General features: G+C 38.1%; 1 protein-coding gene across 1 annotated transcript in view; it reads left to right on the top strand.

The window, feature by feature from the left end:
* LOC135470408 (phosphatidylinositol 3-kinase regulatory subunit alpha-like) overlaps positions 1 to 25,107 on the top strand; it is a 106,574-nt gene that overhangs the window by 54,276 nt on the left and 27,191 nt on the right. Inside the window, 1 exon segment of the mRNA XM_064749330.1 lies at positions 13,463 to 13,510. Within this exon segment, the coding sequence (XP_064605400.1) occupies positions 13,463 to 13,510 (48 nt within the window).

A 25,107-nucleotide genomic window follows, 5' to 3' on the forward strand; every position in this document is an offset into this window, starting at 1 on the left:
CATTGGATGTACAGAACAATGAATGTTTTAACCTAGTTGTTTAGAGTGCAAAATTCATACTATTCATTTCCCTGATTCTTTTTTCAGGATGTATAGCCATTGTCATGTGACTGAAAAATTGGAAAGTGTGGCATAAAACATGCCCAAGTACGCACACATTTTGATCTTAGAGCAAGAATGTTACATACATGTGCAGTTTACATGTGTACTAATAGAAGATTTTAAATATCAGTTCTGGTTAAGCAGTATTGCAGGTTTTACATCTGCGCTGCACATGCACTTTCTTTCTTTCTTTGCGATCTTAAAAGTGTGATTGACACATTTAAGATTGTTGCCAGGTGCTACATGCATGATAACACATATGTTTTTGGTAGGATGACTTTACACCTTCACCGTAAAGCTTTCTTATGACATGATGCGTTTCAGAAAACTAAGATAAAGCCGCCTGCATTTCACCACACTGGTCGAACTGTGTTCACTGAAAGCTCATATGACCTGTAGCCTCGCGCAACAGGTGAGGGTCGCCCTGGGTAGTCGCAGACATCACACCAGTTTCATGCGCTCTTCACCAGTTCTGGCCGTAGTCCTCTCTTACTCTGGGTGTATTGACCACGTGGTCTTCACGCATTGAATTTGGTTTTGAGCAAGGGCAGTATATTGTAGGTGAATTTCTCCACACATAGCATAGCGTAGAGGAATCTATACAAGATGTGTAAATAGAATGCGTAAATATACTACATGAAATTACACATGGACTTCACAGACCTGTTATGAGTCATGTGTACTCTCAGTGCTACAAATGTTAACTGTTTAGTTGCTATTGTTTATAGAATCGGTACAGGTTCCCTAGCAAATTATACAAACATGCTCTAATATCAGTGTTCCAGATGTACTGAAAACTAACAAAAGCTACGCCAACTTTAAGTTTGTACAGTGCTGAATTTGAGTACTTGAGCTGGTTTCCTGAAACATACTTAATTAAATAAACCCTTAACTACCATGACAGTGAATGTTGTAAAAATGTAAAGTGCACTTAACTATATAAGGGCACTAAATAGGCATAATGAAACAGGCTCCTGACTTATGCATGTAAGGATTGTAATTTTGACTTTGGTGCATTGTTGTGGTAGATATTTCTCAGAGTTGAAAATGTTTTGCCAGGTCATCTGGCTAAGTAGAAGATGTGCCTGCATGTGGAAATAGCCTCAGTAGCGGTCTTCTTTATACATACAGCTACAAACCGGTCTGAAAAACCTGGCTTTCATTGGCTTAGAATCACATTGGTATCATGTTGTTTTGGTGTGCTGTGGTAGGTTAATTGTTATGGCATGTATTTGAAGGTTGGTGTAGTACATTGAGCATAAACCTTAACGCATACTAATAATAAAAAGCACAGCTGGGAAGAGATTCCACTTTTACCAGTCATAATTTCAGCCTGTTCACTCCCCCTCCCCTTTCCTTATTCCTAGGCCTATTCACGGGTCAGACATTTAGCTTGACTCCTGCAGTTTATGTTTAGTACAGACTGCAGTAATGCAATTGGTCAGTCAAGGTTCTGTCATGCATGATAGAAATAGATGTAGAGCATTCTGACGTCAAAGTGACCACTGCTAATGTAGGTTAAAGCTGCGGTCAGTGGATCTAATTTGGTCTGTTTGACCAGTGGTTTCAACATGATCAGTACATGCTTGTTTCCTGCTTTCACAGCTTTTAGTGATCCCAGTTCTCAAATTGTAAATACAGCATATTTTTAGCTGATTATAATCTCGGGTATATATTCTGAGGTGTTGATCGGTCTGAAATCTTACTTTCTCCTAATTGGGAGATAATTGACTCAGTAGTGTATTTGAGCAGTATTATTATAGCTTAGTGTTTTAGTCAGCTCATATATATTATATTTATAGAAGTGGGATCAAGGCATGGACCATCCATTTTGAGATGCTGGCATTTCTGGTGTACTTGACTCATGTGTTGATGCTAAGATCATGTGTTATATCATGTGATAGACAGTGATAAAGTTATTTATTTATTTGATTGTTTTTAATCACCATACTTAGAATTTTTCACTTACACCTGTACAATGAATGGTGGTCAGTTGTATACTGAACTGCCCGATCCTAACGATATACTGTAAGCACCCATCAGCCACCCATCCTAAGCGCATCTTGATGGGATGTGGGGCAGATCCTACGTCCATGCGCGGATGTTGGCACCATCCTGATTGCATCTTATGCAGATCGGACGGTATATGTAATCTGGTTTAGACGGTCCTTTAGCCTTTTGCCTACATGATAGCCGTAAACATGTGACGATGTGTCTTCAGTTTGCTCACCTGGTAGGGTAGGCATGGTGACGAGAAAAGTATTAGTGAATGGTTTATGATTTGATTAACACTCACTCATTCAAGCCAGTAAAAGGGTGAGTTAGCCCTGTGCATGACTTTAGAGTTTCGTTTTCCTGTTTCTCGATGAAGCTTATTAGTGTCGTTGGGAATGTAAATTCTCGCCAATACCTGTACTAATATAACAAATTAGCCATTCGGGAACTAGACTGTTTGTGAATGTTCTATAACAAGGTTAATGTCAAACAAGATGGCATCTGTTGTAAGTTAGGTTAGTTTATGTATGTTGTAAAAGTCGTTCATGATGCACAGATCCTACGCCCATCATACGCGAAAGGTATACCCATCTTTGCTGTATCCGTGCGAGATATATTGTTAGGATCGAGCAGTACCATAGGCGGCAGAAGCTGGAAGTACAACATTTAATACGGGGGAGAAAATTTGCTACATTTCTTCATCTTTACGTTTTATTTCATTCTCGGACATAATTAAGATTATACGATAGAATAAGATGAGAAACCTGGAAAACGGGTGCATTAGGGAGCTTCATATGTGTAATTACTTACACTAGATCATAACACTATTACAGTGAAGATTGATAGTGTTTCTCTTAGACTAACAAAAGTTATTAAATAACTCCTTCACTGTTTTGCAAAAGAGTTTGGAAAATTGTTGTGATCAGCTGAACATTTGTCAGCTGAACATTTGTCAGCTGAACATTTGTCAGCTGATAATGTCATTAAATTCCAGTACATCCACTGAAAAGTTTCACGTAATACGTCAGTTGCATTTCTCCAAAAAGCAAAAAGTCTTATTTTAGCTCCAGATATTTCAGCATTTTATTTTGCCATCATCAGAATCAAGTGAAAATGCTGAAATACTTGTGTATGCATCATGATGGCGTAATAAGAGGAAGTTTTTGTTTTTCAATATAGTACTACTGGTGTATTATGTAGTGTAAAACTCTGTCATAATGTCTGGTTCAAATTGAACGAATTTCGGGGGGAACAGAGAATCAAGTGTGTGTCTGGCCTTATATGGAGTGGAGATCAAGTGATTCAAGGAGTGGCGGTATACAGTAGTGGAGATTAAGAAAGCAGGAAACAAATTTAACGTAGGGAACTTTTCATATATTCATGTTTTAATGAATTTTCAAGGAAGTTTTGTTAAAACCGTTACCAGAGGCCATACTAGTTAAATGATGAAGTCCATATTTGCCAGCTTAGTGTTTATTTGTTCTCATAGGAAGTTTTAAACTTACGTTTATATCTGTTTCTGTTGTGGTGGTGGTGGTGGTGTTGTATCAGCATTCCTACATATTTGGGATATTCATGATTTTCTTTCGGCATTGTAGTGATTGTAAAAATTACAAAATTCTGTGTCATTGTCTTATCTGAAAAACCTTTACCTTCCGTTTTCGTTCTTGTTTCACACAGAAAATATGACATCGTTGTCCTAAGTTCAACCTCGAAAGCAGAAGTTTGTGTTGCCACCGTTTTTGTACATTTATGGTAATTAGGGTGTCTGTAGAACCCGCACTTACAGGATTTTAGAAATCGGACCAGGATTTTGCCACCAGAGTTTGAAAAGAAATTTATCATTTGATACCCTTGTGTGGAAATTGGTTATACTTTTTGGGTAATATGGATAAAAATATGGACTTTTCAGACATTGGCATTTACATTTTGGCTTCAAAGCAAAGCCATTGTTTTGGAGTTCTTGGTTGCAATTGTGATGACGTCATCATGTCATCTGTGTTTACAAATTGTCAAAAAATGCCCATCTGACCAATCAGAATCTCCTAATTTTATTCACCGTTCCACCTACACCATGTGGAAATGTATAAATAGGCTTATTTTTCAGTGTCTGTAGATTGCCTTGGAATCTGTCAGGAGTAGACACCAAACTGCTTGTAAGCATCCTTAGTAAATAGATATTTTATTAGGAGTGGGAAAATTTTTGTACAGTGAAATGGGACACAGTCCCAGTGTCTGCAATAGGGATTTGTGATCCAGTTTAACAACTCAGAGACAGTTGACACTTTGTGGGAACCAATCCCAGGAAGCCGGGAATACAGTGTCAGAAACCTGGGAATCTTTCCGAGTCCCAAAATTCTGGGACTCTTCAGTCTCACAAAACCTGAGAACCCAGCTCCAGTCTCGTGCAATTAGAAATTATCTGAGATATCAAAAGTGGATCAAAAAGACTATATACCAGAATATGTCAACTGAACTTTAGTACCATAATTTGAGACAAGAGTCTCATGAGACTTTCAGTGCAATGTATTGTGTTCAACTAGGACTCTGTCCTGTATGGCATTCAACCATTTGGTACTTGTGGCAACTGCTGGTTCCTCCTTCATCATATTAAATATTCGTCATCTGATTCACTGACAATCTGTTGTTGGAGAACTTTCATTTCGTCTAAGAACCTTGAATCTCATGTGCAAGTCATACGGGATAACAACCCAAGTTCAGGAAATGTTGTAAAATCGAATCCAAATTGTAGCAGCATCTCCAAGATCAGGGAAGAGAATCCTGATTGGTTTATTCATTTAACAAGCTTTGCTCGGCATGTTAAATATCGAACAGAATTAAAGTGAGTGAATGGTGTAGCACTCATAGGTATCTGTATACTTGAGGAGAAGCACATAAGACAAATAGAATAATACAACGGCTACAATAAGCATTAAATCTACTTGCCATCATCGCACATACTTTTATGTAACATGTATGTTATTAATTGTTTGTTCACCAGCATAAAAGATAATGTTATTGAAGCATAAAATGAAATAAAAGCTAACATTGGAAGGATGAGTGACAACCATATATATAAAAAAAAAGTACCTTCTCTTTTTTTTTTTTTTAGGACAGGAAGATTCTAAAGTCATGGTTTCTCATTGGCAAATATGCACAATTCCAACTAAGAATTAACTGCCAATCAACGGACTGCTGTATATAGTTTCTAGATATCTTTCATCAAAGTGTGCATGATAAAACGTGCTAGCCACTTGTAGCCTGCCAGGATGGTAGTGGGTTTTCACTGGGTTCTGGCCGGTTCCCTCCCACCTTAATGCTGGCTGCAATCGTTCAAGTGAAATATTCTTGAGCATGGTGAAAATACCAGTAAAATAAATACACTGTAAGTAAAATTTGGGTTTTGAGGTGTATTGCATATGACATCTTGGTGTATCTCAAATACATGCATACATGTACACGATAGATGATAGCTTGGAGCCTTTGTGGCTTACCTCTTCACATAATCCACATGATTACCAGAGCAGGGGATTTGACATGTCCTACCTGGTTTGTTGTGGTGTGGGATAATACAACAGACAGTGGTATCATATGGTATGTTCCAGAACACCCTTGTATAAGCAAAGATTTTAAGACCTTAGGGAAATAATTGAGCCAGCCTGTCCAAGGATGATTGGAAAAATCCCCTGAGCCACGCGAGAATGATCATTAAATTGTCTCAGCCCCTCAGGGAACAAGATGATCACAGTATAGCATCGCTGGATGAGCAGTGGAGCTGACCTTGGCCCCTCCTTTCATCTAGGTGCTCTATGTCATAAGATGTCTACCAGCCGTAAATTGGCCACACATGCTCAAAGCTTGCCTCTCAGTGTAACAGTTTTTGCAGGTATTCTCTGCAGTCTAGTAAATTGGGTGTCTGATCAAACCACACAGAAAGAAAAACTGCATGCGCACTGAGCTGGGTTTTTACATGTAGTTTCAAAACTCAACAGATGGTGCGATTTCCAGAAAAGAATTATCTATATAAAGCTAAGCTGTGTGAAGTTTTATTATTGAAATATATTTTAGTTACAGCCAGTGAGTGCTAGAAATTTTGAGTTCCATTAATGTACTCTTGCAATATGTACATGGGTATGTGTGTATATATATTTATATATAAACATAGTAGTACGTATAGTAGGAAGTAAATGTATAACTTGTACGTGTGCCATTTGTTTTAAAGAGCTGCGTCTGAGTGTCCATACACCTGTTTCTTAAAACAGGGTTAAATGATAACGATTGGGATTGTTTTCGTAAATGGTGAAAAAATTGCAGCTATTAAAACGACCATTTTAAGTTTTGGAGGATCGTATTGAAACAAAATCATTTCCGCTTTTGGCTGACATGATGTCACGTACACAAGAACACATGGTGTCATCCGTCAGCAACGTATAGCCATGCATGCGCTGTAAGGATGCTGTAACTTTCAAACATTCTAGAAGTCATCCCAGCATAAATGCTTTACTCAACGTCTGCTGTATTCAGCGTCATGTGAGAAATATTGCCTGACTTCAAATAAATTTCGTTTTTGAGAATTTTACCATTATGATTGTTAGTTTGTTATAGAGTTTGTTAATTTGTTAATTATCATGGTTTTCGGTGTTGTTGGAGCGGAGTATAGTAAATTAAGTGTAGAGCAAATGCACCGATTCTTGTTACAGCTTTATGGCGTCCAGAAAGAAACCCCCCTGGAACACAGGGAATGTGTGGACAAAGAACATGGATGGCGTGAACATCACGTGCTGTAAACGTGGTCATGTAATGTGTCCACTCTTTTTGCTCTGTTCAGCTTCCATTGCTGTTGAATCCATACTTCTGGTTATATTTAGAACATCTTGAAAGCCCTTCATATAGATCCAGCAGGATCTGACAAAACAAGTTCAAAACGAACATGTGGCATATTGAAGTGTTGTGGAATAATAAACTGACGTGAAATGTGGATCAACAGTACTACAGTTGTGTCTATAGAATTTTATGCAACGTACGGAGCCTTAAGCCACACAGTAAAGTAACAACTGGCAAAGAGGTGCATCCTTACAGTATCTCTCAAACTATACATGTATATAGCCTTTTAGGATTCCATTGTCAACCTGTTCTGTAGAATACTACAAAGTTCAGTTTATTTCCTGATTTGACACTGGTCTATGCATTGTCCTAGATGTACATGTGCCAGATGTTTCCAAACATATGCAAGACCTACATGTACTTTGCAGCTTTATAGGAACACAGTTCAGTCCCACAGATAGAGTGATCAGGCTCATGATTCCTGTTCTTCCACAGATCTGAGAGCCTTACTCAGGCAGGGACATTTGCTTGACATCATCGAATATTACTAAGGTCTCCCCCACCCCCCAATATGATCAACCTACACATAGAGCTTGCTTTAAGGTGTCAATCTCTGTTTAACAGGTAGGGAGATTGGTGAGTTATTTGTATTCCAGTTTCCTGTGCCCCTGGAAGTCACTGCAGTTGTATAAAGCTAAATATTCTTGAATACTGCATTGAATGCCAATCAAGTAAATAAATCAATCATTTTCAGTGTCATGAATGTATGAGATCTTTAATGTATTAGGTACTGGTGTTTTGACAACCAGCTTGTGTGCTGACAAGCATCACTTCTGTGAGATAGAGGTTCCCAGTTCCAGAGATTTTACTCTCGCAATAATGCACCGTTTTTTTCTCTATGAATTCCACAAACCAGTTTCACCATGAGGTATACAGATACACAATAAGAATAAAATAAAAAATTCCATTAACAGTTGTTGACAAGTTGATATACTGTGATCTGTGTGATAAGTAACTGAGTACAAACATTTATCAGTTTGAATTTGTACATATATCTGTCTGACTGACATATAGTCCTATGATTAACAGACAGTAAATAACCTCTCAATGAAAGCTTCTTGACCGCAATCTGATATAATGGTGTAAAGTTTTTTTGTGGCCTTTGTTCATTCAGGACATGTTGGACTTGAGATTGTTCACTTCAGCCATAAATACTGTTAAATTGGCCAATTAGACCTTAAGTGCAGGAATGTTTCTAAAAGTCATTTCCGAATTAATTGCGTCCTTCACTCAGAAATCTGTCGGTTGCCTTGGCATAGTGGGTAGAGCATCTCTATAGACTTGAAAATCAGTTTGCCACTCAGCATTTATAAGAGGAATTGATCATGCACAGATCGGAGGTGTTTCAGTATAATGTGACTAGGTAGGGCTTTATCCAGTGTCTGCCGTCTTTGGCATGGCATTCTAGTGAGGTAGCTCGAATATGTCTGTACTGGGTCCAGTTTGCTACAGGGATCAAGACACTGCTGTGACAAAGTCACAAGAGGAAATATATTAAACATGCAAACAACAGAAAACCAAATAATAAAAGTATGACATACATGTACAATAGATGTTGCGGTTAAAACTGCATGGGCTGCCAGATTTATTATCCAGGACTAGCATATCTGTACATTTACAGGGCATGTAAAGTTTTAACAATATCAAAGACCACAAAAAAAAAAGAAGAAACCAACCATAATGTGAATCTTGTACATTTACCTTTGAATCGTTAATATTTCTGTTTTGTGTTTCTCTTAGCAGTGAAGTACAGGTACATGCAACTGCTCTTGTAAGGGTTATTGTTAGCAGTGGGAAATATGATTGATAGTTGTACACCAGGTGGATTGTTGATCTATGTACCTGTACAGGTAGTGAACTAAATTTACCTATTGAGATAGTGCTAGCTTAACTGTGTTATGACTGGGGGCTGTACAAGGGCGTCACTCCAGCAATGGTTGGTGTATTTATAAATGTCGGCTTATCTCATACCTGTGGTTTTGGGGCTAAGTTAGGCTCACTGAGCTCGCATTTAGATGTTGTGTTGTATGTATTAAGCCTTTGTCACAGTCTGATATTCAGGGAGATCTGGCTGTCAGTCAGGCAGTACATATGTCATACTCTGATCTCTTCACTCTGTTTGGCCAGACAGTCTGTTTGACACTATATTGCGTTCAGAATTGATTTTCTGTTGGGTTTTTTTTTTCTTTCAAAATTTATTTTGCTAGAAGCTGATAACAGTTATGTCAGTGTTTTGCTCGCACAGATTATTGCCCATTGTCTAATAATGTGCATGTGCAATATATAAAGTTTGATTTAATCCACGTTAATCCTTTGCAAGGCCAAGAGTTGAATTTTGGTGCAATGAAATAAAATATGATATGAACATGATAATAAAAATTATCAAGTATTTTGTGAGTCGTTTTGTTGCAGTATCACAGTCTATAAATAGAAAATTTTTCTGACAGCCATTGTTTCCTCTCAGAAATTCCTTTTGGTGTCTGCTGTGAATGTCATGAAGAGCACATCATATATTCCTTGATAGCCCATCAGTATTCAGTTATTAACAAATTAGAGATGACCATATTAAAGTGTCACTGTCGTTTGGTACCATTCAGATACATGTATGAAACTTGTTTACAATATATCTTGTATTTTAATACTGATAATACAGAATATTTACTTTACCCATTAAGTCTGTTTTTCAATTTAGCACGTGACTCTCTCGCCACGCAGCAAAGAGCTGTTTACAGTCAGATACTAAAGGTGTGCAGTGGACAATGTATGGCTGCTCTGGTTTATACCTTAATGTGGCACACCATCTAGATGAAAACACCCCTCAGCAAGAATGATTGACACGTGACCGATAACCTGAGCCTCTTGAGACTGTTTTCCTTAGTAATCTAATCAGTGCTGACCCAAGTCTTTTAAGTGTGAAGATTCCTGTGTGTGAGATATGTATAAATACCAGATGAGCTTGACAGTTAGTATATGCTGTTCAGATGTGATTTCTTTTTGTAGTTCATAAAAGTAGAAATTTCATTGGGAAAAGCCAATTCGCTGCAGTATCTTGAATTGTCGTATTTGCAGATATGTAACCCCTATTCGAGTGGAAAAGTAAATATGTGAATATTTTGTTCATTAGATGGCCTAACCATGTGAAAAAAAAAAGAAACTAAATATTCCGGCTACAATTACATGTATTTTGACTAAAAAGAGCAGACCAGGTGTCCCAAAAATTTGAAGAATTAAGGTAGCCCCAGAAAAGTTCCACCAACAAGCTTGTATTTTTGCCTTATCTCCCTTCTCTGCAGTTCACTCACTCTTCTTTACTCTAATGCACCATCATTGCAAACAAGTTGTGTTTAGCCTTTTACCCTTCCTCCTATGAGGAACAGTGGAGCTGTCGCGAGGCAAAGTACCCGACTGAAAGTAATAACTCTGCTGTGATCGGGATGCTGATTTAGAGTCTATTTGGGTGTGTAAATGGCCGAAGAAGGACAGAACACAATAAATGCCAGCTAGTCTGAGGGATTGTTTTCTTAGCAACAAGTACTCAGTTATGGTTGTGGATGAAGGGGTCACTTTTTGTTTTGTCATGTGCAAAATATCCTTCTTTGAAAACTTTAGCACATTGCATGTTGTTTCGTGTAACCATTTGTGAAATGGTTATCTCTCATTTGTAACTCACGAAACCATTTGCATTGGAGTGACAATTTTGTAACCAGGATTGTCTTTCCTGAACCTGTATATGGCATCCTATATCATAGGTGTCATTGGTGATTGGACGAAAATAATCATGTTAAAGGAATGTTAAACCCCAAGAGAATCAAAGTACGAGAAAAAAGAAAAATAAATGTGTGTATACAAAATTCCCTCATTATGAAACGCAGTTTACAGGGACATGGCCTCAGATGTGTTCTCCCCCCCCCCAGTTTTCACCCATCTGTAGATGCTTACAAAAGTTTCAATGTTCGACCTTAATTGAGAAGGTCTTCCAACAACCTGCGGAAGGTCGTGGATTTCCTCTGGGCTTTGTCCGGTTTTCCACCACCATAGGGGACATATTCTTGGGTATGGCGTAAAACACCAATCAAATAAATCAGATAAAATTCAGTGAACAAAACCTTCAGACTTCAGAAGTTTGGGTATTCTGTAATTATTCTAAAAAAAAAAACAAAATATTACATTGATTTTGCTTACAGTTAACGTCCATTGTCACACTGTATGTTTGTTTCTGTATTATATTGGTCACCGGGGACTAATGTACATGTATGTCATTTTAGTCACAGGTGTAACAGGCCATCAGTAACCAACAAAGGTGACACAATACTTCACTGATAACATGGTAGACAGATTTGTCCTCCAACAATAGCTTGTGTTATGAAGAAGACGCATATTCATATCTAGATCTGTGTAACATGCTTTTTCACTTTATTTATTTATTTGATTGGTGTTTTACGCCGTACTCAAGAATATTTCACTTATACAACGGCGGCCAGCATTATGGTGGGTAGAAACAGCACACAGCACGGACATGCACTTTCAAGGACTTGACAGCAATCAACCAAATGATACGTCTTACAGACGAATTAAAAACTAAAATATAGAGATTAAAACTGATTTATATTGACCAAAGTACATGTAATCTACATGTACATATATATGTATATCCGTAACCGGGGACGCTGTTAACATTCAAGGAAACTTTGTACCTGTATGTTTGATACCACAGCTCCCCACATTAGAGGTGTTTTAGTGTTACTATGTCGAAGGTTACAGATGATATATACATGTATGTGTACAATGCATGGCTGTTCCGTTCTGTCCAGTTCCTTCAGTGTGAATGTTGTTCAGGTGTACATAAATGAGGACAAGCCCTGCAGTGAACACCTACCTTTGGTCCCCTGGCCATATTAAATTTTTCTTTGAAATGTTACTTTCATATAAAAATGGAAATAATCTTTAACTTATTACATAACACACCGGTGACATACTTAAATTAAGGTAATAAATAAAATTGAAAATAATCCGATATATTTCCCAATGGTAATGGCAAAGCACCCAGCCTTTTGTAATCAAGGCTGATGTGAAGGAGAAGAAAAAAAAATGTGTACAGGTGTACATCTGACAAACAAGTATATATTACATAATATAATTATATTATGTAATGTATAAATATATGTTGTACTGTAAATATACAATATATGTTTTAGTGTAAATGTACAATACACATTGTACTGTAAATATATAATATAGATTGTTCTGTAAATATATAGATTGTACTGTAAATATATAGATTGTACTGTAAATATCTGGGACCACACTGGGTAAGAGATCTAAGCAGTATAGCAAGCTTATACACGTGGATATCTGTGAAAATTGATTAACTGAATGTCTTCCATAAAGGAAAATGAAGATAAAATACAGTTAAAAATGAACATTTTGTTAATTACTGTTTGTAGAAAACAACAATCTTTATGTGTCCTGTGATAAAGTCAATGTTTGGAATAATATATATGTATGTGTGCTTGAGGTTTAACACCTTAGTTAACAACTTTTTAGTCATGTATAGCGATGAAGATTCATTAGCTGTGTGTAGATTAATGTGGCAAGACAAGCCCATGTCTAAAATTGCTACTGCCACTGAAGTATCATGCTGAAGACACCAGACATCACACCCCACCCAGTCACATTATACTCAAAATGGATCAGGTCCTGTTTTCTTGCTCGAAGTCCTATCGGTATTGATCGTCAAATAGGGCATCAACTAGTACCATTTTTAAAGTCTTCGGCATGACCCAACCCAGTTTTGATCCCAGGTTTCCCATCTTTGAGGCAGACACTCTGACCATTAGGCCATCAAAGCGGTTTTGAAATAGTATTGTTTACCCTTTATATATATATTCGCCATTTGCATTGCCTCTGTTTTTGATCCTTTGAATGATAGCTTGAGTCGCCTGTTCCTGTTTTGAATACTTGGGCCTTGCCCATTTGATTTACCCTGAGCATTAGAGAGCATCAGCCCACTATTGATGACTCACTGACGCCATGGCTGCTGACACACATTTCCAAGACCTACATATACTGTTTGATAGCGTTTATCTCACCTGTGACAATTGTCTGACATTGTAAACACTATCCTTATTTTATGCATACTGTAAATCTTCAAACTTATAAAGCACCTTTTTCAGTGGAATTTATGCACACAAATGTGAGTAGATTGATGCTTAATTGGTTGGTGCCTGTCACTAAGGAATAATACTGTGCAAATGAGTTCTCTACACCCCTTAGTTCTCTTGGAATCTTTTGAAATATTGGTTGCAGAGACAAAAGTCTGCCAGCATCATGCAGATGGTCACAGGCTCAACCCCACCCCCCAATGTGAAAAGGTTGCGGAATTAGATATTTCAGTGGGCTGCAAATATCTACATACATATACATACGCCTATATTGAGCCTTGAAGACAACGTTAATTATCCTTTTCCATTTTCCATTTCAGGTAATGACTACATCTGGGGGTCAGGGCCTGTTGGAATGAAGTGTGAAGGTAAGATACGTTATCTAATGTAACAGCTGGTTTGTCATATATTCCAGAATGTTTCACTTACGTGATGGAACTCAAATTGCGATGGTAATTGAACACAGGCATACCATATACAACTTCTCATCAGTTATTCTGGGAAAACCTTTCGGTAAGTTGCATAATTCCAAGAATATTGCAAGCAGGCGCAACATAGCCTCAGAAATTTGAATGTCAAGTAAAAATAAATCCTACCTTCATATAAATTCTATAGTCATATTCACAGTATTTATCAAACAATCCTATATTCTTCATGAGACTTAAATTTATACATGCTGTATCTGGCTTCATCTATCTTTCTGCTGGAGTCAGAAGCTATTGAAAGTTCACTCTTATTGAAAATTTGCCTTTATTGAAACTTGTTATTAGAATTCACCATAGTTGAAAACGAAAATTATATAAATTGCCAATCTGGTATAATCTGATACGTGTTGTTTCTCCTGGCATTCATATGATCATAGGATGTTGATCACATAGAGGTCATATCTCAACTTGAAACAGTATCAATAATAATGAGTTTTCAGTTTCATTCTGAATACTTGAAGGAAGGACATTAATGTTAAAATGACTTACAACAGATACTTAATTTCTTTGCTGCAATTGCATACATGGCTCGGTTTGGCTCAGTAATCTGAAGTGCTCAGGCTGATCGAAAAGAGGACAGACCTTTGATCAGTGAGGTTGCATGTTTGAGCCTTGAGACTCTTGTTGGCATAACTAGCCTTTCCTCAGAATTAATGTAGGCACCTAATAAATGACATCGGTTTTCTCAGTTTTCTCCAGGCATAAATCCAACCACCATTATATCTATATACACATGCATTTAAGTTCTGTTGTATTGAGATTTAAGAAAATCCCCTCGTAACAAAGTAGTAAGAAACAATTACTCTTAAAGCAGAGTGCTTAAGTATAGCAGTAGTAGTAGCAGAAAATTTTATTGACATTGTATATATGGCCATAGACTCGCACATGCATATCTGTACATACCATAACAAGGTACTTGGAACATACACATGTAAATATAAAATGCACGTAGGTTAGTGGTATAACTGCTGTCTAGAATGCTGTCTCGCTTGTGTCCTCTTTTTATGATCGTATAACAACAAGTTACTAAACTATAGTGACGCTGTGCTATGTGCAGCTTCACACGTCTGCTTAATTACATGTCTGACTCTCTTAAGTAACTCCAAATAACTGGTGGTTATGAACGCTATTAAGGTTGACCAGTAACAATGGTAGTCTTGATGCCTCCGTCATGTAAAGGCCATTGGTCAGTCAGATTGTCACCCGCTTCTTAGCCAGATGCTCGTTAGAATCGAAGGTGAAACCGGAGTTTTCCTTTCAGCTGGCTCAATCTCTATTACATAACCTTCATGATCTCATCTTTTGTGTTTATTGATTTCATTATTAGTGCACCATAGTGTATTGATTACCCAATACTGATGAAAGCCCAGGGTGTGTTGTTTCACCTGTGTCATCTGTCTCCCAGTAAGACAGTCTATTGTGAAGCCTTTATATATTTATTGATTTAATTGATTGATGTTTTTACTTTTACGCCGTACTCAAAAAGATTTCACTTAAACCACGGCGACCGGCATTATGGTGGGAGCAAACCGGACAGAGCCCGGGGGAAACCCTTAACCACCCGCAGGTTGCTGGCTGACCTTTCCACTTACGGCCAGAGAGGAAGCCAGCATGAGCTGGACTTGAACTTCCAGGGACCGCATTGGTGAGAGGCTCCTGGGTCATAACACTCCGCTAGCGAGCTAACCAACGGAGCCAGGGAGGCCCCCTTAGGCCTTTATAACATCAGGTGTAGAATTTTCAGTAATTTGTGTATTGGAAATTATAACAATATCTTTATTTATCAAAGGTAGCTTTGTCAGTGTACAGTGAAACTATTTATCCCCAAGGCCTTCAGAGAGAAAACAGTATATAGGAAACGTACTTCAGATTCCAGTAAAACAAATACATCAATATATATAAAACAAGATAAAGCATCATGTACTTTGGAAAAGTCAAGCTAAATTTGAAGCTGCATGATTATTACTTAGTCTAATGGATGCCGGGTGAGTTGAGATGGTGACATTCCAGAGAGTGCTGTCTCAAAACTTCCTAAATTAATTGTATGAATATTAGTTCATTATAATCGTCCTGAGTATCAGTGCATCTGAACTTAATATTGGGAATTTAGCCTGTAGCGATTTGTTCTATCATAAGAATAATAGAATACTGTGGACGCTTGCTAAATGTATTCCATTTTGGAAACAAATGAAATTATCCAGGTTATAATGCTATAAATTAATATGATCTCTTAAATGTTGTGGCCACTGTTCTGTATAATTGTGTAAAAGAATGTGGAAAGGCAACTACTACATACTGTCATTTTGTTTATCTCAGATGTGGATGTGTTCTCTATTGACTCTGAGGTGAATTAAGTGCACTCTTAGACTCTTAAGTATTCATTATTTCCACCCAGTTCCATGTGCATGCATGTAAAATTAGGTAAAGGCGTTTTATTTACACTTTTTCCAGAATTCCCTTCTTTCCCGTTGCCATGTGCTGCCATGAAGTCAGTGCCCTAGCTGTTACCTCCTTTTCAGTGAATAAACTGCAGGAACATTTGTTAGCCAAGATAAAGAGCAGCACTGGTCTAGAGTGCTGCGTTACATGTGTATAAAGACCTTCACACAGCATTTTGGGAATTCCTTGGAGAATTCTGGCAAATCTGTTTCTTGTTTCCCCAGTTCCTGGTTGGTTCACCAAGTCTATTTGTCCCAGTGTAGGGGTTCCCGTGCGGAGCGTGTTGTGAGGCAGTGTGTAGGTTTAGAACTTGTGGTGCGTACTAAAAAGAAATAGAATCCTTCCTTTGCTTTTTATAAGTAAATTAAGAGCTGCATTAAGAGCTACAATACTTTTCAAGTATTTAATTATGTCTGCTATCCTGACAGTGCGTCACTGGGTTTTATCCACTTAATACCCAAATACATTTTTGACAGGTTTATGATTCCTTATTTAGTTGCACTGGAAAGGGGCTATATTTTGTCAGAGTGTAAACTTTGCTGAATTAAGAAAGAATATATATTAATTAGACTACAATGGTGGAATATTAGAATGTCATCCAGTGCATTCTGACATTTTCTGTTTGTTTAGCTTAAAGCAAAACAATAAGAATTAGCTTCATTAAATCATTTTTGTCTTAGGTAACATATAAATTCTAAACATTGTAAACCTGGTTATGTGTTGGAGATTTTCTGACCGTAAAAAGTCTCGTATCAACAGGTTATATCTGGTTATACATGATCCTGGCTTGTGGTGATGACAAACTCCTTTTGACATTGTTATACTCAACTTTTAAAGGCTAATTCACTTTTGTGCTTCACATTTATGTGTGAAAAGTTTTTATTTTTCTTTTTTTTGGTCATAATTGATGTCATAATGGAGGTCTGAGTGTAGCTGGTTGTCCTGATCTCCCAAGCTTTAGCTGGATTCCCTGGTCTTCCTTAATCTGGATGCCATAATTGAAGTCTGAATGTCACTGGTTGTCCTGGTTTCCTGGTTTCCCTAGCACTAGCTTGATGTCTTGGTCTCCTTAACACTAGGTGGTTTTCCTGGTCTTCCTTAATCTGGATGTCATAATTGAAGCCTGAATGTCACTGGTTGTCCTGGTTTCCCGGTGTCCCTAGCACTAGCTGGATGTCCTGGTCTCCTTAGCACTAGGTGGTTTTCCTGTTCTTCCTTATTCTTAATCTGGATGTCATAATTGAAGTCTGAATGTCGCTGGTTGTCCTGGTTTCTCTAGTACTAGCTGGATGCCCTGTTCTCCATAGCTCAAGCTGGATTCTCTGGTCCCTTAATCTGGATGTCATAATGAAGCCTGAGTGTAGCTGGTTGCCCTGGTCTCCCTGGCACTAGCTGGTTTTCCTGGCCTTCCTTAATCTGGATGTCATAATTGAAGCTAGAGTGTAGCTGGTTGCTCTGGTCTCCCTGGCACTAGCTGGTTTTCCTGGCCTTCCTTAATCTGGATGTCATAATTGAAATCTGAGTGTAGCTGGTTTTCCTGGTCTCCCGAGTACTGTCTTTCTTTCCTGGTATTCCATGATCTGAATGTCACAGTTGAATTCTTGTGTAGCTGGTTGTCCTGGTCTCCTTAGCTCCATCTGGCTTTCCTGAGCAGCCTTTATCTGATTGTCTTGATTTCTCTGAGCCTGGTTTTCCTGGTCTCTGATCCTGGTTGTCTTGGTCTCTGTGATCCCAGATTTCCTGAGCTCTGATTGTCTATCTCCATGATCTCTGATCCTGGTTGTCTTGGTTTTCCTGATCCCTGATCCGGGTTGTCTTGGCCTCCCTGATCTTGGTTGTCTTGGCCTCGCTGATCCTGGTTGTCTTGGCCTCCCTGATCCTGGAATTCCTGGTCTCCCTGAACCTGGATTTCCTGGTCTCCTGATCTCTCTGATCTTGATTATCCAGGTTATTACCCAGGCTATTACAGACCTGGGTTTGTCCCCACCTCAGGTCATGGAGTCCTCAGCACTGCCCCTGGTTACTCAACCCCTTTTAGCTTAGCTTAGGTAACAGTAATGCTCAGTGCATTTGGGTCAGCAGCTTGTGTAAGATTCCCTAAGATAACTTTCCAGGAATGTTTCTGACACAGGATCCTGGGTCTTGCTTCTGACCTCAGCAATGAAGACCAGATGTTGCTTGGTTCAGCTTCTTTGGGGCCCCATTGGGTAGACTCTCTCATTGTAACCTGCCTCCGGTTTGACACAACGACTGAAAAGCCACTTAGAAAACTTGTCAATACATTTCACAGGTAATGGAAATGTAGCCTTTGTTAGGTGTTTTGAATGTTGCATATCTTGCATATATGATCTATGAAGCACTTTAGTTATCCTTATACCTATCATTACAATGTAAGAAACAGTCCAAGGATACAATCAAGCAGTGTTATGTCACTAAATAGCTACCCTGAGACAGTGAATGGAACCTTTTTTTCAAGAGGGTAGCGCTGTCAAATTGAAAAATTTGCTCTTCCCAGAGGCGCTTTATAACAGTACTTGAAGATTAAACAAGTACTAACAGTACATACAAGTCCATTCTTTAAAAAACATGAAAACAATCAATAATACATCACTACATATATCATCAGCTCATATCAATTTGCTGATTGAAGTAATTTTTCAGATAATTTTATTTGATAGCAGAAAATGATGGTGCTGTTTTCATGAGACATTCTAAACGTTCCATGTGTGACAGTCCACTACTGTAAGATTGATTATATGATAGTTGTGCTTATCACTATGAAGCATGTTAACAGTTTATCTAAGAAACTCATCGTACACTGCTGTGTGTTCATCAAGCAATTCTTTTATATGTGAAATGAAGGACTGTAGCTTTGTTAATACACAGGGACACAGTGATGTTGCTACATGTAGTTACATGACTTAATGCAGGCTTTAGTTCAGGGTACACTGGACTAACAATATGAACAATAACTGTAACAAATGCAAAAGTTAGGACTTGCAACGTCTCAGTTGAGTATCAGTCTGGCTGTCATCGTGGAGTCAAATTAATTGTCTCATTTTTTCATTTGAACTTGCTGCCTTCAGTTGATGTTGTCTCAAAGCCTTGAGACTACTAAAGCTGGTGAAATAATGGGATTTAAGACCTGTTGACTTTGTTGTGACACTTTCATCCCTTTTTGCTAAACATGGTTTAACATGACCAAAAACATAAACCAGCCATGTAGTTAATTAATGAATAAATTGCTATATTCACAAACATTTTAGATACACAGAAATGTTAGCTGAGAGAAATCTGAGGTTTTACATGTAAAACAAAAATGATATTTGTGGTCAAATGTTTTTTTTCTCTTCTTGAAAATCTGAATTCACAGAAAGATGCAAAATTTCGTTTAGGTTTGATTTAAGTGTATTTTCCAAGATACTGTGATGCAGTGTTTTTATTTTTAGAAGTTTTAAATAGCGAAAGTGTTTGCCATTCATTTACCTTGAATTTGTAAGTCCATAGATTTTGAAACAGCCTTCCTTTTAGCCTTGAAAATCAGCAAAAACTTTAGCTCAGTGGGATGGGAACTATCAAATTTGAATGCCTATCCTCAGGAACCATTCGAGGTAGCTGTAGGTGATGGATGAATGGCAGCTTCCAAGACTGACCTTTAAAACCTGCGCTTAAGATCGTATAGTTGAATCCAGCACCTTGGGTAGTTTTCATGTCATGTGAGTTCATATCCAGCTGATGCTGGCTTCCTCCCTGGCCGTACATGGGAGGGCAAACGACGGATGATCGTGGGTTTCCCCTGGCTTCCCCTGGTTTCCTCCCACCATAATGTTGACCGCCATCATATAAGTGAAATATTCTTGAGTACAGCTTATAACACCAATCCAATAAATAAATAAATAATGAGCAACCTCAGTACCTTTTAATCCTGACCATTGTCATTGATGGGCCCATGGAGCTGTTTCAGATTTTAGCTCTTGCAGTTTCAGATGCAACTTAAAATCAGGAGGTACCTGGCAAAGGTACTATTGTTCCTCCATATGTAATCGGTCATGTCAGTGAAAAATCCTAAATCTGAAACACCAATCAAATAAATCAATCAATCAGTCAATAAAAATTATAACTATAATCTCTCCATTTACATGTAGGAACATGAACATGATGTAGAAACTGGCAGTGATTCTTGTAACATACTTGATGCAGACAGAGCTCGTTTAACATTACCCTAACACTCAAGAAACATCGACTCTGTGGTGGGCAATTGGAGATAACAAGACAAAGAACCTTTGACCTTAATTACATGAACTCTAATTGTGGTTTATAAAAAGCTTACGTCAGGTTCATTGCCCTCAGGGAAGCACAAGAATGAGGTTATCGGATGATCCAGCATATGAGCTAGCATGTTTCATTGGCCGTCCCACACGCAAGTATTGTGTGCTGTTGTAGTCGTGAAGGAACTTTTTATAAATCATAGTTTTCACTTCACTTTGGTTTGAGTTTTGCCTGGATTCATTAGGATTTTGTCACTCTGGCTGTTCCATTTATAACCCTCTCCCCCCCCCCCCCCCCCCTCTTGAGAGCCTCATTGTCTTTATGAGTTTGCCGCAGGAGAACTATATCTACTTCATATGTTCTAGGCAGCCTCTCTTCTCATTGGATAATAACCATGTGGGCACCTGCTTGGGGGTCTGCCCACTGTTTTGATTGGCTCAAATCTAGGTGAAGGCTTGCACTGGAGCGGGATACCCTCTAGATTCTAGGTCTGGGATGATCTTTAACTGTGCCTAACTTAATAGCCTGTTGATGCATTGATAAGGCAGTAACTTCAGACACATTCAAGCTGGCATCATTACAGCATTAAATGAAAGCCTTTCTGTCTTTGAGAGCATAATTTGCCTTTTGCTGATTATTTTTATTAACTTTGTGTAAGTTCAGGGAGAAACACATGAATTACACATGCATTCATCTCCTCAACTTAGGTGTACATGTTTGATGACCTCAAACTATGTTCGTTTTGTCTTTTGTTTTGGGGAATCCGGGAGTCAATTTCACAAAACTTTGAAAGTCCTAATTTTCTCTTTCGTATACAAACTTCTTTCGTATAGATAATTGTACTGCCATAAGGTGAAGTCACTTACATGAAACGTTACAAAAAAACGATTTACGAAATTTTGTGAAAGAGGGCACGGGATTGAATAATGGGTGTATGTGGAATTCCCCTCCTCCTGTGAACCTGTCTAACCATTTCGCGCTTGGACGAAGTTAAACTGGCTCTCCCATGGTGTGTAAATGAGTCAGCTGAAGCTATCAGATGCCAGTCTGTTCTACAGAAAATTCTGCCTTTTCAGCAAAACTGCTGAGGCATGCAGGAACTATTGATCATCAGACTGAATTTATAAGGCCACGAGTTTCAAATTTTTTCTCACCGTGCTAAGGCTGTTGAATGGCTTTTCCTGAACTCCCGGAAAAATGTAATTGTTGTTATGATTATTCGTTTGGACAACAAGGCATGAAGGAAGACCAAGCTCATTTTAAAAATTTCACTACAACCAAGACTTCAAACTTAAGACAACGTCGATCGACTAATTGATTGAAAACAGCAGCGCAAAACTGATTGTGCTATTTTAGTCTAATCAGAGAACATGTGGATGAAGGCTCATGTGAAGATTACATTTGGATATACATGTACAGTACAGTAATAAATCACCTAGACAGTTTTATAGAATGTTGCACTGACATGACCTTAAGCCACCTTGCTATACTAACTTCACTAAAACTTTTGGACTTGACGAAAACTATCAAATTTGATTAGTAAATAAATTATTTCACCAAATAATAAGCATTCTGTACTAGAGTTTACATAGCAGTGCAATTAGTAAGGTGAAAAATATCATGAAATTATAGCTAATATTAACTGTAGTGCTTTGTTCTCAAATCAGAATTTAAGATCTGCCAATCACCAACATTTTTGGGGGACTTTTAAATAGATTAAGTGACGGCTGAATTCAGACGGCTTACCTGCAATACCAGTCCAACTGCTGTAATCAGAATAAAGGATTTGCCACAGTTAAACTAACCTCTGAAGTCAAATTGCAAACATCATTGAGGAATCAGTGTATTATTTTCAAACCTATACTCTTAGGAGGCTGATTTCAAATCCAGCACATGCATGTTGGCTTCCACTCCAGCCGTACGTGGGAAGATCTGTCAGCAACCTGCAGGTGGTCGAGAGTTTTCCCCAAGGCTCTGCCCGGTTTCCTCTCATCATAATGCTGGCCACCGTTGTATAAGTGAAATATTCTTAAGTAGGGCGTAAAACACCATTCAAATAGATAAATAAATAAACCTTGCCTGTTGGTAAATAAATCCAATTTGCCAGTGGGATGTCCGTGTTTCCGTTTTAACAATCTCAATGTGAATCATATTACATGTACATTAGGTAGCGTAGGTTCTTGGGAGGAGTAATGTATCAATCCCTGTGAATCTTGTGCTCAAAAAAATAATCGAGGGATCACCATATCAGAAATTGGACATTGAATGGAATGTAGACTCTAAAGCTACATTCATGAAGCGCGTTCTCTATTATGACTGAGAGATTGCAGACGTGAAGTAAAACATTTGATTTATTATTTAGATGACAGTATTTACAATCTTCAATATAGTTGGTGAATTATGGTGCTCAAGTACATGATCTGGATACGTTCTTTCAGTTTGCATGTGTGTGAAGAAGGCTAGGGATTTTTTGGTAACGACCATTTTTCTGAGTGGTTAGCTGTCTGGCAGTGTTGCCATTTATCACTCTGGGTATGTGCTTAATAAGACAGTGTGACAGGGAAGGCTTAGAAGGGGAGATAGATATGGATGACTGTAGCCATAGAAACAGCAGTGGAGACTGTGAGCAGTGTGATGTCTAGTGTAGATTGATCCCATTTAGTGTGCCTGTGTGTCCAGTAGGAAGTGCCTTGCCTGGTCTAGAGCACATATACCTGGGGCCTTTGGTACAGTGAATGCCATATATACACTAGTACATATTCATAAGCCAAAACAGGCTAAGTAGGGCACTGACAAAAGCTCTGAGTGGCTCAGCTTAAAATAGGCCAGATCTGTCAGAGGCAAAGTGACTGGGCCAGATGGCTATGTGCCAAACTACTGAAGCCTGTAGATGGTGAAGGCAGCCTGTTTAACTGAGCTGTGGATCTTCACATTAGTCAAGGAAGCTGTAAAGAGTCCAGTGGGCAGTAAGAGTGGATTGATATGAGGCCCAGGGAAGGATAGCGGCAGGCTTATCCTTAAAGCAGTGACCCTAGGATTACAGTGACCAGAGCCACACGTGGACAAGACTGTGCTCTTTGTAGACTGGACATTACCCTCTACACATAGACAACAACCCATCAACTAAGTGGTAGACCTAGATCAACATTATTTGATTCTGCCACATTTAAAAGTTACCTCGTTGTGAAGAAATAGGAGAGGTTCAATACTATAGCGTCAGCTTGTGAACTTACAGTTCACTGTTGTGTGATAGAGGTTAGCCTGTTGAGATCCAGGACCTATGCCTTATTACTGACCAGGTGGAATTTTGAGTGTGGTGCTCCCTGGCAAGTCTATGTATTCTTATTTGTATGGAGAGAATGGACTGAGCTACTGGGCAGATAGCAACCCTTCGGCTGTCCACCCCTCCTTTATGATGGAGTCTGTGGGTGGGGACAAGTCTTCCAGCCCCTTCTATAGTTGTCCTGACCCTAGGCTTTATTACCACACGGGATGCTCAGGTATGCATTTTAAAATAATCACTGTTTATAGCCTTATTTTTCAGAGTAAGTTATAGGTACTGTGTTAGGTAAACTTACCATGTACTGTATATTCACCGGAGGTTTTAAAAGGTGGTATAAATTTTCAAATGGAGGAACTAATTGTAAACATATGACATGTATATAACTATTCAGGTAAGAAACTGCCTTTCTATAATGGGCTGAAATGTATATTAAGTAGATACAATTTAAATAATATAATTGGAAATTATGTCTACCCAATATATACACTGCAACAAGGAGGCACTTTACATTCTTTCTAACTATTCAGTCGTGGTCATAAGGATGAAAAATTGTAATGTACAACGTTAAACCCTAGACACTCACTCATTCTCCCAGTGTATTCCCTAATGATCATGGTAAATGAATACATGTACAAAAATATCTGATTATTTTTATTCTATAGCCACGTAGCAAATTTGTCATATTCAAGATGATTTAGAAATAGTGTTAGGATTTGACGTTTTAGTTACATTTGTTTTGGGTTTGTTTTTTGTGTGTGTGTGCGTGTGTTAAAGTATAATATGGAAACACCTGATGTTAAATCTCTGTAGGCCTATATGCTTTCCTGAGTGTACTACATGAGTCATAGCAATAGAGTTTGTCAAAGACATGGATTGATTACTAACACTAAAAAAAATTGTCTTTAATATATTTTGTAAATTTATGTCAAATTACCCATATATATTTGAAAATGCACCCATCACTGCTTACTATGCAGTTTTGATACTGAATTATATATTTGTATACATATTTACTCTCGAGTATGGCATAAAACACCAATTAAATATTAGTCGACTTACATGTATGAGACATATAAGCTTGCCTTGTTTCTTGAAGAAAATATTAAATGCACATGTGATTTTTTTTTTTATATCAGTGTATGTACCCTAATTCCTCAACTTTATCGCATATCAAAGAGCAACTTTCAGTGCAATATATGCACATTTTTAATTTGATTTTGGAGACAACACTGCATTGGTTGGATTAGCCAGTTTCAGGACTTCAGAAAAAGTAGAATTATATTGCTCAAAGCAGAATAATACCTTCAGAATATGCTTGAACAAACACTTTTCTAAAAGTGAAATGATTGAAGAATTACAGAAATTTGGATTTGTGTGCCAAATGGGCAGCAAAATGTTGTTGTCAAAATAGACCTGACATGGCCACATGTTAAACAGGGCCTAAAGCTGTAAAGGTAATTATAATCAGTCATGGGTTACACAAACTAGG

This window comes from Liolophura sinensis, chromosome 7 (genome assembly GCF_032854445.1).
Source record: "Liolophura sinensis isolate JHLJ2023 chromosome 7, CUHK_Ljap_v2, whole genome shotgun sequence".
NCBI lineage: Eukaryota > Metazoa > Mollusca > Polyplacophora > Chitonida > Chitonidae > Liolophura > Liolophura sinensis.